The 20,632-nt window shown below is 31.2% G+C and overlaps 1 protein-coding gene across 1 annotated transcript in view; it reads right to left on the bottom strand.

Moving 5' to 3' along the window:
* The window catches only part of LOC145279914 (calexcitin-2-like), a 359,870-nt gene that overhangs the window by 150,579 nt on the left and 188,659 nt on the right, over window positions 1-20,632 (bottom strand). Inside the window, exon 2 of the mRNA XM_080131471.1 lies at window positions 5,401-5,453. Coding sequence (XP_079987597.1) covers window positions 5,401-5,453 — 53 coding nt within the window. The remainder of the gene's footprint in view (window positions 1-5,400; window positions 5,454-20,632) is intronic.

Raw genomic sequence — 20,632 nt, 5'->3', positions numbered from 1 at the left:
TCCGAAAACCAGCAACGGAAACGGCGAAAAAGGTGTCGAAGCGAAATCGATAAACCAAAAGGTGGTTGGTCAGCAATAAAGAAATCGCATGGAATAAGCGAATAGAATACGAAGTTTTAAAATAATAAAATAATAGTGTTGGATAAAAATGTTTCGCACCTAGAGAAAATATAGAAAAGTAACCCTTTGCTTTGATTATCTTTCTTGTCTCAACGGACTTATGCCCCTTGCACAATTCAGATAGAAATAATTTTGATTAACATGTGTTTCGGACTTTTCTTCAAGTAAGACGTTTTGGTTCAATAAATAATTCTTTACTTAACTTGTAAATGTATAATAAATATTATTTGTTCAGAAAAGTTTTATTCATATTTATTATTCATCGTATATTTCACAAATACTACCACTATACATCAACCCAGCAAAAAAAGCAACGAAGTAAAGTTGAATTATTTTTAAAAAATTTATGTTTCAAGTTCTTCAGATCTTTTATTCATTGTGTTTACTTTAGTTGTTTTGTAGAGAAAAATATTTTTTTTTTGTTAATAGATTTGCAAAACATGAATAAGATTTAGAAAGGAAAAGATTAAACAATAACATTAATGTTTGGTGCATTTAGGTCAGGAAGTCGATATCTTCAGACAGCCTCGTCTGGTAGCACCAGGTAAATAACACAACGGGAAACTATAAAATAAAACGGCGAAGAACCAAGAAGTAAAGTGGCGGGTAACAATTAAACATGGCGGCAGAGTTATGTCCACACAAGTGACAGGAATAAATAGGAAATAAGATAATGAAAAAAAACTAACAATAAAGCGTAGGGTTGTTTTATAGAAGATCCCCGTAAAAAAATATGCTTACGTTTTATTACTATTCCAATGTATGGAATCCATTCATATCATTGTGTATTTGTAAAAAACGACAGTTATCCTTATATTTCCGTTTCCAACACAGATAGCTTTTTATCATTCCATGATGCGTTCCACATTTCTGTTTATTCTGCGTACTATAGAGTCTAACCTAATTTAACACTAACCATGTTTAGTCACAAAAGTAACCCAAGCGTATATGCACTTATTACAGTGTGTATGTGTGTGTGTGTGTGTGTGTTATTTTTTTCTTCTTTTTGCAAAACTCGTGTTCTATTAGTAGAGGGACTCTTCTACAAAAGACCCAATCGTGGATCTGTGATAATGTGAAGATCACAGAAATGGTAGCGATAACTTTGAAATTATATTATTTCTGGACTGATAACGTCATTTAATGGCATCTGGATCGCGTAGTTAGAATTATTTAATTTGTTTTTGCTTTCAATGGATATTAAAAGTGTAATTGTGAAGGAATGAAAACAATGAATGAAAACAATGTAATGATAAAATATTCGGACCAAATTGGGATTCGTTTTGTTTGCAAATATTGATTTTCTTTTTGTTATGTTAATGGACATCGGCATGTCAATTACTCCTCCATCTTCCAATGGCAACACATCAAGCATCCGAAAGGATGGAGCCGAGTATTGCCTGCCTGTTCGACAACATAAGACCAGTTGCACACAAAACACACAGAACGTCAACTCTCCAACCGTTCACGCTCCCCTTCCATCATTTACTGATCGATTCAATAAAACAGTATATAAACTAGATATTTTATTTATGTTTCTACTCGACTGCAACGTAAGTTCTTTCCAAGATCCATACGTATATGAAAGTCGGTCCTAAAATCAACCAAAATGCTAATCTTCCGTTCTTTCAATGTAAGTCACAGGATAGAAGAGTTGGATTGAGCAGATTGGGATTTTCAGTTAAGTCTTACCTGATCATGTACAAACAAGTAAAATTTGAAGGTCCTATACCAAATCAACTTAAAAAAACAAGTTTTAAGAATAAGCATTGAAAACGTTGTTTTTTACGCTTTATTTTATATATTTGTTCATTAAGGCACTATGTAGACCCAAAGCAGAGAGAATACAAAAGAATACATTGAATCATGTCCAAATGATTTATACAGGAATTCAGTGTTAACTGCGATGTTAGTTATAGCACGCAATGTTTAGTTGAACGCTCGTGGGCAATTTGACGCACAATGCAATAAGCAAGATATTATGAAACGTAGTCCACCTTGTAAAATTCGAATATTCTATATTCGTAGTTATACGTTTTTGTAAGTACGACGTAATTTATTTCCAAGATATATAATCGCCATTTTGCGTGTCCTGTTTTTTGATTACACATACGAGGGTCGAACTAAGAAAGATAACTCGTAATAATTAAGAAACAACTTTTTAAACACACACGCGTGCACACCTATTAGACACTATATTCGAGTGACTTCGATGTCTTTGTGCAAGGGTTTATCAGGACAATCTGACATGAGAATGCTTCACCTTAAAATTAAACCCTGGACAAATATCCCAAATAATCGAATATTCCAAGCCCCAAAAGGATACGCTCGATACGTCTATACCGTTGCTCACACAAGTAACCGTGCAATCTCTCCTGGTGATACTACTTTAAGCCACAGCATTTGACTGGATACTTCACCACATTAAATAAATACTTGTCCTGGAATTCGATAAGACGAAACGGTTAAAAGAAAGTTATACTATAACATACTTAATTGGTCAATTAAAGAGAGGAATATTAGTGTTCTTTACTTTTTTACATTTTTTTTACGTTTGAGACATAAATGAGAATTTTAATGAAATATTCGAATAGTTATGTATCTCATATAGAGATAAAGTGTTAAACCAGGAAGGAGGTTCCTTGATTTCTGGAACTTTTCATTAAACTATATATATATATATATATATATATATATATATATATATATATATATGCAGGCGGCAAAACTGCAAATTTAAGCTAAATTTAATGTAACGGTTTAAACGAACTATACCTCATTTGATTCGCCTTTTATTCTTCTATAATTTTACCTGTTCATATTTGACTTTTAATTGAAATATCATAGTGTTTACGTCAATTTAAAAAAATTAACTTCAAATTGAGTAGGCAAAAAGAAAGTCCGCACAATGGAATATTGTTATTTAAATGTAACTTTAGGACATTAATGCAACACAAATACAACAGGAACACAATAGACTAGTTAATATTTAGAGCATAGCCATTCTGCAATTTGACAGCCTGCAATCTCTTGGGAATTCCTTGAATTAGACTGCAGCAATGCTCCGGGGAAAGGGCATCCCACTTTTCTTTTATTTTTGTCAAAGTTCTCCCAAATTTAAAATTTTATCATTGCGTAGCTCTTGATTGATGTAATGCTATACGTTTTCGATAGGATTGAGGTGTGGAGATTGTGCATGCCAATCCAAACACGGAATATCATGCTCTTTAAGGAACCTCTTGACATTGCCAGCTGTGTGAATGGGAGCATTCTCCTGCATGAAGATGGGATTATTACCCAAATTCCGACCAAAGTAGGGTAGAAAATGCTCAGTCCACCTATTAATGTACTTGGTCGAATTAATTCGACCTTGCAAGCGAACTATAGGCCCTGGACCATTGGTACTAATAATACCCCACACCAAAACTGAACCTCCACCACCTTGTAGCGTTGAAACTGAGCACCTAGGATTAAATTCTTCATCTTTTCTCTGACATACTGCCTACCATCATTGCCTAGCCTATTGAACTTGCTTTCGTCGCTAAAAAGCACATTTGACCAAAATGAAGAGTCATGATCTTCATTTCATCTGACGAAGTCCAGACGGCGCTTTCTGTTCTTTACAGAAATCATTGGCTTGCGTCTTGCAACATATCCTCGCAAATTAAATTCCTTTAATCTGTTCTTAGCAGTAGAAAGAAGGCAGTTTTTTACAAGTTTGTACTGTTGTTGGATTTGGGGAGCCGTTTCAAATCTGTTTCTTAGGCTGCAGATATTGATAGCATCGTCTTCCCTGTTAGAAGTAACTCTAGTACGACCAGATTTAGGAGCATCACGAACACTGCCGGTGTTTTGGGGCTTTTGCACAGTCTTTCGTACCGTTTTCTCATCACATTTCAATCTGTAGTCGATTTCTCGATTGGATAAACCAGAAAGGTGGAGATTAATGAGTTCCTGACGATCACTAAGAGAAAGTTGTGGCATAGGGACTAAATGTTACGTTGTATAACCTGGAACAACAACAATTACGATTAGAGATGCTTTTTTTGTCTGTTGGTAGATATTTTAAACTGATTTAGGGGCGATAATTTAAGCTGGTTTTAAGCGAATTTGTTGCTGCGGACTTTCTTTTTGCCTCCTCAATTTGAAGTTCGTTTTTTCTTTGTTTCAAATTGACGTGAACACTAGAATATTTCAATTAAAAGTCAAATATGAACAGGTAAAATTATAGAGGAATAAAGGGCGAATCAAATTAGGTATGGTTCGTTTAAACAGTTGCATTAAGTTTAGCTTAAATTTGTAGTTTTTGCAAAAGTTACAAGTGCGGATTTTCTTTTTCCGGCACTGTACACACACACACATATATACATATATAAATATATATATGTGTGTGTGTGTGTGTGTGTGTGTGTGTGTGTGTGTGTTTATCGTCACATAATTTCTCGTAGAAAACGTAAAAGAGAATTACAAAATGCATTCCAGTGTAGGTAAAATACACTAGGACACCCTGGAAACACTGATAATTTCATAAAAGTCAACCTCTCTATCTGACACTGAAATACAAGAAAAATGTTTCAACTATTGAATGTTATGATGAACTCTGTATGAAATACGATTTACACGACTGAAATTATGAGTTTGTTAATATTTGCGAATATTAGATAGAAAAGCCTCGCCATTACGAATGGAAACGTGAGTTTTAAAAAACAGCCCCGTCAGTCATGCGCAATGCGTTCACGTGGGTTATGCATAGATTTACTGTTGATTTAGATTTGTGGTTAGGAGTAGAGTATGAGTTGCAGTTGGGAGTAGAGCAAGAGTTGTGGTTAGGTTCCAAGTCGGTACACTAAGATCGATAAAATCCTCATTTCTCGTCGTAGAAAATGTAAAATAAACTCCAATAAAACGTTGTTACATTTTATTACAACTCATATTTTGTCTGTTTTCATTTGGATGGGAGTATGTTTAATAATTCTATGTTATAATTTTCTAGTGTTAAGCTTCCAATTGAGGATTTGAAAATGATCAAATATTGTTCATATTCTACTAACATATACGATTTTGTATCTTTTATTTACAGTTTAAACTTAATAAAATAAATACTCGCCATGCGAAATCTCTTTGGATCGGTTGGTTGAATATTAGAAACAGAACTAAAGAAAATATAATAAATGTCCTTTTCACATGGACCATCACACGTTCCAGTTCCGAACTAACTCGTCTTTCTTTGAAAAACCCGATCACCATACAAGAAAAATAAATGGATAAAACCTGCCTTACCTTTTGTAATTTCATAAAGTCTTGTCTGGACAACTTTTTGTCATGTTGAATATCTGAAAAAATGGAGAAAAAAAAAGGTGACACTAATTTTCAAAAAAAAAAATTGACAGTTATGGCGAAATCATGAAAATGAATCGAAAACTTTCATCGTATTTTTTCAAAGAGTACCATCATAGAGAAATTGAGTTTTAATGGAAAAATGAGTTTTGCAAAACAAAAATAGCTCAGCTAGTCACGTACAGTGCACGCACATGCCTTTGGCTACTGTTGTCAGTCCTGCATAGACACCATCTTGCGTTGGATTAAAGTTATGATTAGATTAAAGCTATGGGCTAGGGTTCATTCCTATAAATTGCAGAACAAACGCCACTGTGGAATGTATTACACAATAATACATAATTATCTGTGTGGGCTAGTGTGTACGCAGAATGAATTCCGTCCTCTTGAGCAAATAATAAAAGGGTTGTTTTATTTTAATATAATCTGGGGGTTTTTGTTGTTTTGTGGAGGTAGTTGGGGATCAAGGATACTTGAGGTAAAAAATCGTCTACAAAAGATCAAAACTCGCGTGTTCAGTGATTTTTAAGAATTAAACTCTCCACCTCGTCCTAAACGAATAATCTTACTAAATGTGCTTAATAAAATCTTCACATATTTATATTATCGAGAAAAATAAATTGACCCTGTACAAATATATAAAAAAAAAAAACTTTATTAGATCCCTCGTTATATTTTGCTCGAGAAAAATCATATTTGATGTTTGTTTCATGTTCTGGTTTAAATTAGATCCCTGTATCGAGAGAGATGAAGAAAAAATACTATGTGAGGCATTCCAAAAAGTAATGCCTCCTATTTTATTCCGCCCGAATGGATCACAAATTTGTATTGTTATGATGAATTAACTTATGCATTTATGACCTGAAAGTTTTATCTCTATATTGCAGCTATTGACTGTGTGAGACTATAAGAAAGAACCCCCTGTTATGGACGCGGGTTATAAGCATAGGTGTGTCATTGAATTCCTCCATACAGAATAAATTGAGCTGATCGACCATTCATCAGAGCCTGTTAAATGTTTACGACGCCGACGCAGTTGATGTCAGCACAATCAGGAGATGGGTTCGTCGATTTCAAAATGGTGACAGAGATGTGAGAGACAAAATGCTATGAACAACCACCATCCAATCGCTGGCAAAAATGCATTAAGAATAGTGGTGACTATGTAGACAAATTCTGGACCACAAAAGATCGCTCGTTTTAATGGTACTACTTCTCCCGTCTACGTAACTGCTCAAACCTTTTTTTAATTAAAAAATAGTATGCATTGCTACTGGAAAGACTCGCGTACGTACTAACTGTTTTTTTTTTGTTTTTTTTTTTGTTTTTGTTGTTTTTTTCCTACTTTTATGTAGGACTTTTGTTTATATATTTTATAATAAAAAGACAGATTGCAGTATTATGCTGATAGATCTTAAATATATACAGGCATTGCATATGTAAGGATAATATTGTTTATACCGCGGTGGTAATAGTCAGTTAACGTACTTTCTTATTTCCGGCGTAGCACTACCGGAAGCGGTGACAAGGCTAATCAGTTCCTTCACTTTTACTATACTTTAGTATTTCCACTGTGAAGTGATTTATTGAAATAAAATAAAAGAGAACAACATTTTTAAAAAATATACAATAAAAATTTACAAAATTATACAATAAAAATTAACAAAATTATACAGATAAAAATAACAGAATTAGTCTTTATTTGAATTTTTAATAACAAAATTAAACAAATAAAAGTTTTTATTTTATTTGAAATTTTATAAGAAATGTATGTTTATGAAATAATAAAAACAAAATTCGTTTTTTTTTTTTTTTTAAATAAAAGTTTTTCGTTTACTTGAATTTATATAATAAATATGTTTATGAAAGAACAGAAATAAAAAAGATAGATAGGAACAATAAAAAAGAGTACATGCACTAGCAGTGTCAGAAATTTCGTGAAAATAGTGAATAATTCCACCCCATCTTTCCAAGCTTATAACTCCTCGAAAAATGTAATTCAAGCCCTAATTTTTTTTTTCAATTAAAGGAGTAAGGACCAAGGTTTTATTTAAAAACAAAAACAAAACAAAACAATGTGTTTTTTTTTTTAAAAAGGTTTTAAACTTCGGACTTTACAGGTAAATTTCTAAAAAACTGATTTTTTTTTTTTGTTTTAAATTTGAATATATTATTTATTGACCTTTTCTCTTCAATTTGTGATATATAAACCTATTAAACATAAATTAATTATTTACTTTTTAATAGACATTTCAAAATGAGAGGCGTAAATTATTCGACCCCCTATCTTTCTAAGCTTATAACTCCTCGAAAAATGTAATTCAAGCCCTAATTTTTTTTTTCAATTAAAGGAGCAAGGACCAAGGTTTCATTAAAAAAAAAAAAAGACAAAAAGAAAAAATGTGTTCTTATAAAATAAGGTTTTAAACTTCGGACTTTACAGGTAAATTTCTAAAAAACTGATTTTTTTTTTGTTTTAAATTTGAATATATTATTTATTGACCTTTTCTCTTCAATTTGTGATATATAAACCTATTAAACATAAATTAATTATTTACTTTTTAATAGACATTTCAAAATGGGGGGGGCGTGAAAATGGGGGGGGCGTGAAAATGGGGGGGCGTGAATTTAAAAAAAACGTTTGTCTAAAATATTATATTCGGTTTATTGGAAAGAACATAAAATTTCACATTGACCCTGAAAATATCGTAAAAATAGAATCAATAGAAAAATTTTGATAGATTTTTAAAATTTAAAAATTTAAAAATATTGAGTTTAAAAATTGAAAAATATTGAGTTCGGAAAATTCATTACTGTTTTAAAAAAAAATAAAAATATTTTTATTACTTTTAAAACAACTGTAATAGTTTATTTTGGAAGTATAATCCATAAAGAAAATAAATAACCCACTTTTAACAGAGAAATTACGAGATTTTTATATTGTATTCGCAGTTTCGTGTTAGGGGTGTCAAGAATTCCTACAAAAATTCTGATACTGCTATACATGCACAGAGGAGATATAAGCGCGAGAAAAAAGCAAAGCAACTCATTTACCTTCACCGCTTTCGATAGCACTATGCCGGAAATTAGGAAGTACGTTAGCTGACCTATAACCGCAGCAGCGGTTCTTAATTCCAAAATTTTATCAAACTCTAGACATCCATAAACCTCAATAAACCTTAATAAACATAAACGAAATTATAACCAAACATTACCAATTACCAACTACACTGGATATATGAATGACTCATGGGACTCATTTTTGTGTAGTGTCCGATAGTAATAGAAATTCTTTTATCCAACTACCCGTAACCCATAATCCTTGCTAACCCTAATCCAAAACCCCCTCTTAAAAGGAGGAGATAATGCCTGGGGGGATGGTATATATATATATATATATATATATATATATATATATATATATATATATATATATACTTGTTTATTGTTATATAAACATGCTCACATCCCGCTGCTACAAATAGCCACTTGTTTCAATCAAACAACAGATATCATCAGGCAGCGACTTGACTATTCAAAAGTTCAATGAATAATCATGAATTATTCATTGAACTTTTGAATAGTCAAGTCGCTGCCTGATGATATCTGTTGTTTGATTGAAACAAGTGGCTATTTGTAGCAGCGGGATGTGAGCATGTTTATATAACAATAAACAAGTATTATCAGCTCTTTTTATTGAGCACTATCTAACAACCTCGTTGAATTCATTAGTCCATTACTTTTGAAAATAAAAACCCCGAGTATATATATATATATATATGTATATATATATATATATATATATATGTATATATATATATATATATATATATATATATATATATATATATATATATATATATATATATATATATATATATATTATACAATCCTTCCGATCCCACACTGTATTGGAGGATGGTATCATAGCTAACGAATGAATACTACTGGGAAAATATTCTTAATATCATCCAGTATTAAACGAAAACGGATATACTCATAAATAGTTGGACAGCGAGTTATCGTCTCTTGTTGAGTTAGTGATCAAACACCTTTCTTTTTCTCCATGCTTCAATAATTAGAAAATGTTAAAAAAAAATATTTGTTTGTTTCTGATAAAAGTTAGAATAGTTGTGTACAACTGCACAATACATAAAATTATAATCGATCAAGAATTGGAAGCAGTAGTCGCTGTATACGCAAGATTATTGTCGAGTGTACAGTGACTGTATATCTATTTATGTACCTCCTCACTAAGAAGTTACACACCAAGTCGGCTAGGGATTTGAAATATCAGCGTTCCAGCCGAAGTGAACTCTGGCCTACAAAAATAATTCTGAACAACCACGTTGGTATGAACCGTCAGGGGCGCCTTAGGTGATTAGCAATAAAGTAACAACTTCTAAAACAGAAGGTAACACCTAGGAGGATGGATCCCTCAGAACTGAACAAAACCATACCTCAGCCCGACAACCATGAAACCACTGTGAGATTGACTGTCGAGAACGTAACATCGACTGGTATTAACGACATTTAAAACCAATATAAATCAATCGTCGATTCAAAAAGTTAAATATATTATAAAATAAATTGTAAAATGAAATGAGTTGTTCTTAAATGATTATCACTTAATAAACATTTTACAATATATTTTTTTCTTATAAAGAGAATACATTTTATTTTTTTATTTGTTTGATTTCCACAATTTTTAAGAGCGAAGAAGTTGTTAAATAATATATATTGTTTACCTTTTATCAAGTATCCGTACGATATTAAACCCACAAATATATATAAATATGTGTGTGCGTGTGTGTGTGTGTGTGTGTGTGTGTGTGTGTGTGTGTGTGTGTGTGTGTGTGTGTGTGTGTGTGGTACTTATGTATTTGTGGTACCGTGCTGAAATAACAACGTTATTATTTCGAAAGCTATTCTTAACATGGGGAGGTGAAGGTGTTTTGTAACTATTCTGTGTTTCCACCTAACAATTTAATAATAAAAAAAGATATCGTAAAACTTAAATTTAGCCTAAAATCTATTTTAAAATTAAATACCCAAAATACATAAGCACTATCTCTCTCTCTCTCTCTCTCTCTCTATATATATATATATATATATATATATATATATATATATGTGTATATATATATATATATATATATAGAGAGAGAGAGAGAAAGAAAGAGAGGGACATATATATACAGATATATACATAGATATATATGGATATACATATATATATATACATATACATACATCTATATAGATATAGATATGTATACACACACAAACACACACACGCACACACACTCTCACACGCACACACACATAAACACACACACACACACACACACACACACATATATATATATATATATATATATATATATATATATATATATATATATATTGCTATTTTGTATCATTAATACATACATGTGATAATAATTAAGAATGACTTATTAATTAATTCATACTTCAACCCGGTTGTGGTTTATATTTAGAACGAGAACTGTTTACTTTTGAACTAAATAAATGGTTCAGTTCGAAATTCCGTTTAACTGACAAAATGATGTAAAAATAAAGACCAGTAGGAAAATGATCCAAATAATAAATAATTAAAACATATTTGTTGGGAGATCTAATAATGGTAATTCAATTTTAAGATTATATATAGAGATATGTAGAAAATTATACGTAAGACGATAGAAAAGGATTCAAGGGAAGTAATTAAATATATATTCGAGAGTTATTTCCCCTGCGTTAATTCGTATTTTCCTGGCATGAAGTGAGTGTTGTTTTTTTAGTAGAGGTTTTTAGTTTTAAAATCGACTGTAAAATTTTGTAAGTCAAATTCCTTGTCTCGGTGCTCACTGCTCCTCTCTGTTTTTTAAATGTAATTACTTATAAATAAAGTTCAAATCAAAAAGAAATTTGGAAACATTATTTACTTTTTACGAATTAGTGTTCATTCCGTTTTTTAACATCATCATAATTTACAACATAAGTTGATAAAACGATTCTTGATTTTTTTTCCTTTTTCGAGAGGCGACAAAACCTTGAGCAAAAAAAAGAGAAATTAGCGGTTATAATAAAGTGGTTTGCTTTCAAATTTTATTGATTAGTTAGGTCTGATCTTCAAAATAATGAAATGCAAATTAATACGCCGTATAAATTCGTCTGGTTTTTGCATGTTTCTTTTTGTTTTGGTTTTGGTTTTCTATTTTACTAGGTACGTGCAAAATGAATGCCGATACTCCAAATGTATAAGAATTCTGATCCCTCTTTTTACTTAAAAATTCATTTAAAAATCAGGAAATTAACGAATATTAATGAATTTTTCAGTATTTATCAAATAATGATTACGGAATTGTTTATACAAAAAATACCTTTACTAAAGTTACGGTTTTCAGTAGTAAAGAAAAAATATACATTAATTTATTTTTGTAGTTTTTATAAAAGTAAAACATCGTAAATTGTAACATTAAAAAATATTTTTAATTTTTACAGGAACATTGCGACCCCCCCCCCCCAAAAAAAAAAAATTTCGTATTAATGAATTTGATATAACTCGAAGAAAAATTAATTTCTCGAACTACCGATATTATCATTTGATTAAGCATTGTTTATTTAATATTTTCACACAAAAAATTATAATTGCAAAAAATATTTTTACTTTTCTTTTTTAATTAAAGGTTTCACAAAATTCTTATATTTGCGATTTTAATATTTTCCTTGCTTGCATGAAAGTGAAACTTTCGGCGTAACATAATTGTTATATAATCTGGAAAATTAAAACATTTTTCTTTTAAATTTAAAAGCAACAACATAGAAAAGTAATTAAATGGAGAATTGGTAAAAAATAGAAAAACGTTCACGATAGAATTGTGTGGATGCGTGGCTAAGAGAAAAAAAATAAAAGCAGCATCCCTTTTACAACCTGGCGTCATTTTCTGACAGCCTTTAAACTTTCTAAGATTTTGAGCTTCCGTATAATCCACGTGACAAAGACTTTGTTTTCTTTCCGTTGAACGAAGCGAGAATCTCTCGCTTTTGGGGGCTAATTAAGCTATTTTTTTTGTACAATGTTTGTTTTTTTTTTTTTCTTCATTTAATTCAATATCTTTGGACTTTACTAATTATCTTTGAAATAGACCCAGAAAACTAATATTAATATTTCAAAGGATTTTTACAATGAATTTATTTAACTTCAAAATTAGCCGAATTAGTTAGCTCACCGTGAAAACATTTTTCATAGCGTTCTTTTTTCACGTGTATAAATATATTTTTTTCCTTTTTGAAATTAACTTTAGTCTTTAATCTTTCAAATACAATAAAAAAAAAAAAGGTAGTCGGAAACCTATAAAATATTATGATAAATCGGTTTTCAAAACTATGTCCCTCTATCTTATTTCCACCATTTTTGCTCGTACCTATAGTTTACAAATTCTAAATATTCTTTTGTTTTCTGGGGTTTTTTTTGGGGGGGGGTATTTTGTAATCTATATATCTATTAAAGTGAGAATGTGTGTGAGATAGGAAGACTCTCAATCTATATATTCAATGAATTTTTGATCTACCGATTTGAAATTTGGTATATGGGTTATTCAGACATGTGAACATTTTTAATCGGTTTTCATCCAGAAAAAAAGGGGCTGCAAAGGGACAAAATTGAAAAACTAATACAAAGAGATCATCCCATTTTTATCCGTTCGTCAACAGTTTAAGGACTGCGCATGCGCGAATCGTTCACGTGATGACTTCCTTAAGTAAAGAATAAGTAGGTTTGAAAACACTTTTTATAGATCGTAGCGAGATGGTCAAATGGTTATCGCGCTTGACTCGCTGTTTTTAGATTTGCTTTTGTTTTCAGCTTGAGTATTTCTTTTTAATTATAAGTGAAATGTTTAGAAAAAAATACTCGCATGCACATGTTTTTTTTTGTTTTTTTTTCATTTTATAAAAGGAATTTAAAATTATGTTTTACGCCAGGTACATCTGATTATTACTAATATTTTTTGTAATTTTTGCGGATTATGTTTCAAACAGACTTATTTATAATTGTTCTAATAAAGCGTAAGTTACAATTAAATGAACACTTTGTCTAATCACTTATTTGTGTTTCTTTTGTTTTTTAAAGTTACTTCTGCCATTTTGTTACTTATTAGAGAAAGAGTAACATTTTTGTTTGTTTGTTTTTTTGTTTTTTTTTGTCTTTCAGCGTTGAAATCTAATATCCATACATATCTTAATATACACCATAAATGAGTAAGTAAACCAAATGGTAAAATAATAAGTCTCTTTACATCTATAAGAGGAATAATAAAGAATAAACATAATAGTTCATCATCATCATCAACAACAACAACAACATCATCATCATCATCATCATCATCATCATAATAATAATAATAATAATAATAATAATAATAATAATAATAATAATAATGATAATGTTTTTCAGGACCATTCATTGGATTGAATAAAGAAGAATTGAGACATCTTGATCAGAACCAGGAAACTCATGACCATGAACAATGCATTACGCACAAAGTACGATGTTGACAAACTGTACGTGAAAAGAAAAGAAGGCGGAAGAGGACTAGTTTGTATAGAAGACTGTGTGCATGACACTAAAAAGGAATTTGAAAAAAAAAACACATAACGCAAAGCACCGAAAGAATAATAATGGCAGCGAGAGACACTGAAAAAATCGACAAAACAAAAAACAGAAAGATAAAGGATAAGACGAAAAAAGAAAAATGGGAAGAAAAAACAACTACATAGAAGATTCATTAGGATGACAAACGATGAGAATAACGAAAACACTTGGACATGGATGCGAAAAAGACACATAAGCCGAGAAACTGAATCCCTAATAATCGCAGCACAAGATAACTCGATAAGAATCAACCACATCAAGGCAAAGATAGATAAAACACAACAAAACAGTAAATGCAGACTCTGTGGACAAAGAAACGAAACGATACACCATATAGTAAGTGAATGCAGCAAACTGGCTCAACATAAGCCGGCAACACTACTTGAAAACGAGAATCACAAAATCCTATGGAACATGGACATACAAAGCAAGAAGAAAAACCCTGTCAAATTGTAGACTTTGCTGTTCCAGCTGACTCCAAAGAAAAGGAGAAACGGGGCAAATCCACAGAGCTAGCCAAAGAGCTTAAAGGGATATGGAAGATGAAGAAAATCAAAATAATACCGATAGTAGTAGGAGCACTAGGAACAATCCCAGAGAACATTTTGAAAAAAAAATGGGAGAAATTGGAATCAGAGGAATGACTGGAAAATACAACGAACAACAATAATGGAAACAGCTGAAATATTAAGGAAAACTCTTGAATGTGGAGACTGACCACATATGAACCACAAGCGCAAATCAGACAAACTGCTGCAGAGACAAAACATGAAGCGCGACATGGAAGCAAAAACATTAAAGCTGCATATCTATAAGTTCTCTAACCCCGCCCCCATGCCCTTATTACAACATCACTGCCCCCATCCTCCCCCCCCCAAATAGTGAGACCGAATAGTCAAGTAGAGAGGAAGAAGGAAAGACCGAGAAGTGAGCACTGGCCAGACCTCCACTGTATAAGTGCCAATAGAACTGGGAACTTAGCGAGGCTTATTGCCACTCATTTGAGTGGCAATAAGCCTCCCCAAAGTCCCAGTTATCTTCCAGTAAAGACCAACGGCCGCAGCCAACGAGAAATCAATGCCAAGCAGCTGTTTCGATAATGCAATAATAATAATAATAATAATAATAATAATTTTTATTATAACAATAATAATTATAATTATAATAATATTTATCATAATAATTAGTGTTATATTATTGTTATCATTAGATTAAAAATATTAATAGAAATATAATAATAATAATAATGATAATAATAATAATAATAATAATAATAATAATAATAATAATAATAATAATAAAACAACAACAACAACAACAACAACGATGATAATAATAACGATAATTACAATAATAATAATTATTATTAGCGGGACCTGTGGAAATTCCACAGGGGACTGATACATATGTAATACATTGATGTTGACATTCTGTAGATGTTCAGCGTAAATGGAGACGCTCTGATATAAATTTAGTTCTTTTGTGAAAACTGTAAAGGTATATATCTAAGCTAGTAGGGTAGCCCGGTCGTAAAGTACGCTTAAATATGATATTTTAATTCTTGCAAATTTCGTATATATTATCAGTTTATGTTCTATCGATTTTTATGTTATAAAGTTGCGATTTCAAAAATAAAAAAAGATATCCATATGACTTGGGGGCATTATCTTGAAACACCGAAATAAAAACTTATGAAAAAAAAATATATATATATATATATATATATATATATATATATATATATATATATACACACACACAGGGTGTCCACAAAATCTGGCTGAATTATATAGCCAAACGTTGTGGACACCCTGTAGATTATGTAGCCAGACTTTGTGGGTACCCTGTAGATTATGCAGCCAGACTTTGTGGGTACCCTGTAGATTATGCAGCCAGACTTTGTAGGTATCCTGTAGATTATGCAGCCAGACTTTGTGGACACCCTGTGTATATATATATATATATATATATATATATATATATATATATATATATATATATATATATATATATATATATATAACTGGAGTTCTTTCATCCAGAATCGAAACCGAAACCAAAACTTATGAAGAATTCTTGATAAAATTATTTAAAAAAAGAAAATAGATAACTTAGGTGCCATCAGCTATAGTCGAAACCGAAACAAAACTTATGAAGAATTCTTGGTAAAATTATTTATGACAAGAAATAGAAGAACATAACAATTAAAGGACCCGGATGTAAGCGTGGAACACACACGCTATCGTATTAATATATAGATAATATCAATAATAATAATAATGATAATAATAATGATAATAATAATGATAACAACAATAATAGTAATAATTACAATAATAATAACAATAATAATTATAATACATAATAATTACAATAATAATAATAATAATAATAATAATAATGTTAATTGCAATAACAATAATAATAATCATAATAATAATAATCACAATAACAATAATAATAATAGCAGCAACAATAAAAATAATAAAAATCAACAACTCGAACTATAAGAAAGCAGAGATGATTCCCATTCTAATTGAAAAGCTCGGGACCATAAAAAATAAAAATAAAAAAATAAAAAACTCCGTAAATTGCAAAAGACTTGCCTGTTGGGAACGGCCATAGTGTTAATACAGCTTTAATGTCTAAAGTCAAAGATATTGACCTGATGTTCAAGAAACAAGGCCGATAGCCATTAGTCGCGTGCTTTCGTGTAATGAATGAATGCGTGAATGTAGGATTGACATGAAATTCTTAAAGATAAACTAAAATGACCGAAAAATGGGTTGAAATGACTTAAATAAATAAAAAGTAAATGACTTAGAATGACTTTAATGAACTTAAGGATGAATTGAATGACCTTAAGAATGACTCGAATGCTTAAAAAATAACTGGAATCCTTACAAAAACAACTTAAATGATCTGGAGAATGACTTGAATGGCTTTGAGACTGACTGGTTGTAAAGTGTGTGATCATTTTACATTAAATTAATACAGAAAAGTGATCCCCCACTTTATATCACAAAGTTACAAGCATAAGTATAGCATGTAGTAAGAACAGATACTACACTTTGCGATATTAAATCTCTTATTCAGAAAAAAATGAACATGAACAAAAAACTTAGGCACAAGGTCAACTCAAAAAGGGGGAAATGGTAGTCGTTGGTCATCCTTGTCACTCTAGAACTAAACAAAAGTTTCTCTTAGCTAGAATCTTCTTTCACCATAATACCGCATTCACCCTTTCGTACTTGGGGACGTCCTACTTAGCACCCAATTTTTAAAACATTTTTTATTGGCGTGTAAAAACAAAATAGATAACAATAAAGGTAATACAATAATTCATTTGTGTCGAGGGCGGGAGAATAAAAAAACGCCAAGAAATGCTTAAAAAGCTAAGAACAGCATCTAGTAACAACAGACCTTTGATCTTAACCAAAAAGGCCAAGTACAAAAGTGTTACGGATAGACCGACCGACCGACCGACGAAGACTTATAGAGTCGCTTGCACTAACTTAACTAAATTTAAACAAAGGTTGAGAATAATAATAATAATAATAATAATAATAATAATAATAATAATAATAATAATAATAATAAAATAATAATAATAATAATAATAATAATAATAATAATAAAATAATAATCCTCGAATGCGAAAATAAACTGCTATAAAACACTCGAATATAGAAATTAAAATATTTAACAGCTAAACATAAGTGTAAATATATAAATTACCGCCGCGCACCCAAAAAACACATATGCATATATTTGCGCCAACCACACAAAATGATCATGACGGATCAAGGAAAATGAAGGAACCGAAATGGAGGGAGAGCACTAACCAGACATCCACTAAAAGAGTGCAGATAACTTTGAAGAGATTTTTGCCATTTAAATTCCAGAAAATACCACTACTCGATGCCAGTGAGAAATCAATAATAAATCCAAATAATTTGCAAGTTATCGAAAACAGGTGGGGGTGCGAAAATCTGCAGAGACTTCGTGTCATGACATGAGGCACCGTTCCTTGGCCTTATAAGCTACAGATGTCCTTATCATATCCCTCGTAACTTTATTAGCCCAAACATTAACACTTGGTCTACTCAAACTTCAGCGAAGACCATTGATTATTGTCAGTGAGAAATCACTGTTTTTCTGACTTGGATGAAAACTCCCAATAGCGCCTTGCACCTAATCAATCGTTATCCGAAAATGTTTCGAATGTTAAATAGTATTGTTAGGTTATAAAAGAGTGTATATATAAAGTTAATTTATTTATCTTAATTTCAGTTCTCCAGTGAAATAATAAAGAAACTGCGTTTTTAAAGAACATCCTTATTCATGACGTTGATTTATACAAAGAAAAAGCAAAAGAAAAGAATACGCTGCCATGTTTTACGCCATGTTTTACGCCATAGTCTAGATAATGATACTAGTGATTACTATGTCCGATTGATTTCCATTAGAATCTTTAGACTTTGCCAATCGAAAGAAATCATAAACACAAAAATTGTTTTCACAAGTATTAGTACATTTTATGTTATTTTGTTTTGCTGTTCGACATAAGTACTAAACTGATGAAATGCTGTGTGCTCAGTTATGCGAATTGAAAACAACATTTGAGATTGTTCAAAAGATAAAAATGGGCGAAATGAAACGGAATCCAATTTATAGACTCAAATGACGAAGATCGGTCAGCCATTGAGAAGCATGCAGAATTTTTAACAGGGATTGATTGTTATTTTAGAACGAGAGGGAGTGGAGAGAGAAAGTTAGAAAGAGAGAAGGATAGGGCGGTAGAACAGAGATCAGTGTAGAAACAGTGTAAGAAAGTAAGAGAAAAGAGAGAGGGGGTGTTAAAAGAGATATGGGATTAAAAAGGTCGAAAGAATCAAATAGAGAAACAATACAAAGACAGAAATATTAAAGAAGGCAGAAAAGAAAGCAATACAGAAGTAAGAACATATAGAAAAAGAAAGTTTAAAAAAGAGAGTGGAGGAGGGAAGGTGGAAGGGAAAGGGGGTTAAGTATAAAGGGAAGATTCAAAGATAAGAAGAGCAATACATGAACATAAATTTCGAATCAGAGAGAAAAAGATAAAGGGAAAGAAAGAAAGGAAAACGATGACAGATTAAAAGAGCGATTGAGTATAAGATCGAAAGAGTGGAAGAAAGGGGAAACGCATGAAAGTGAAAAAGAGGGAATGCCGAAAGAAAGACAAATAACGCAGTAAGTAAAAAACGAGAAGAAAAGAAGAAAATGCTTCAATAAAAAGGAATCAAAACTGAATGAAAGAAATATATTAAGATGAAAACGAAAAATAATTTGAAAAGTGAAAAAATGAAATAAACGTGAAAAAATAAAAATGAGAAATAAAATCAATAAAATTAACTAATAAATGACTAATAGGGGTGGCAATAAAATAATTAGACGATACAAAAGAAAAAAGACGAGGAAAAATGAAAAATAGAACAGGGGGGAAAGATAAGAAAAGTATCTACAACAAAACGAAAGAATGTGTATGAAAGAAAGGGCGTAAAATGGAAAGAGAAACGATAAAAATTGCTAAAGAAGAGGAAAGAAAGAGATAAACCGCAAAAAAAGAGAGAAAGACAATAGAGAGAAAAAAGTGAAAAAGAAAGCAGCTGAAAGAGAGAAAGAACTATCGAGAAAAGGAGGGAAAAAGAAAGAGTGGGAGGAGAAAAGAAGGGAGAAAATAAAGAGAAAAGCGAACTCTAATTACATCCGCCATTTTAATGATGTGAAGATGCACACAAATTCATGATAAAAAAAAAATAATATAAAACATTCAATAGAAAAAATGTATCACTGAAATGAAATTTCTCAGAGCTTGTCAATTTCAATAAAAGTTTGATATTCTTTGAAGAGAAGTAAAGAAAAAAAGAAGAGAAGAAATACTCCGTTCTTTTTACAAGGACATCTTTGATAGTGAGTCTATAAAAACCGATCAGAAATCCATAGATTGATTTATGATTGTGTCACGTGCCAGTGGAAATTTGCCAACACTAGATGCACGTCTCAGCGATTGATTGGGCAAATCAAGCAACTTGTTCCATCGTATGTGCGCCGACGCTGTCATTACGACTCTTAACAGTCGCGTTTTGAGTTCAAAGATTCCTCAATATTGGTTCGATAGAGTGGCTCTTTTACAACCTTATCTCGGTCATGTTTCATTTTTTTATGTAAAAATTATGCTGACGCACCAATTCCATTCAGATTATCGAAGTTAAACTACGTTGAGCCAAGGCAGCGCATAGATGAGTAATATTTGAAAATATCGGTGCTGCAGGTATGCAAATGTATGAACGAATACTAACCTTGCTTGGAATTAATATCGACGACAGACTAGCGTCCTGTCGCTGCGATGATTCAGGCCATTTATTCCGATTATTGATATGACCGAAAAAAAGCATTAGACATAATGTCCCCTAAAAACTGAAAAAAGAAACTATCATCATCCTCTTTCTCCTCTTTATTCCCTTGCTGCTGCTG

The sequence above is a fragment of the Euprymna scolopes genome, chromosome 7, assembly GCF_053919585.1.
Source record: "Euprymna scolopes isolate OS-2025 chromosome 7, ASM5391958v1, whole genome shotgun sequence".
Lineage (NCBI taxonomy): Eukaryota > Metazoa > Mollusca > Cephalopoda > Sepiida > Sepiolidae > Euprymna > Euprymna scolopes.
The sequence above is the reverse complement of the archived record's forward strand: the minus strand, read 5'-3'. Positions and strand labels throughout refer to the sequence as shown.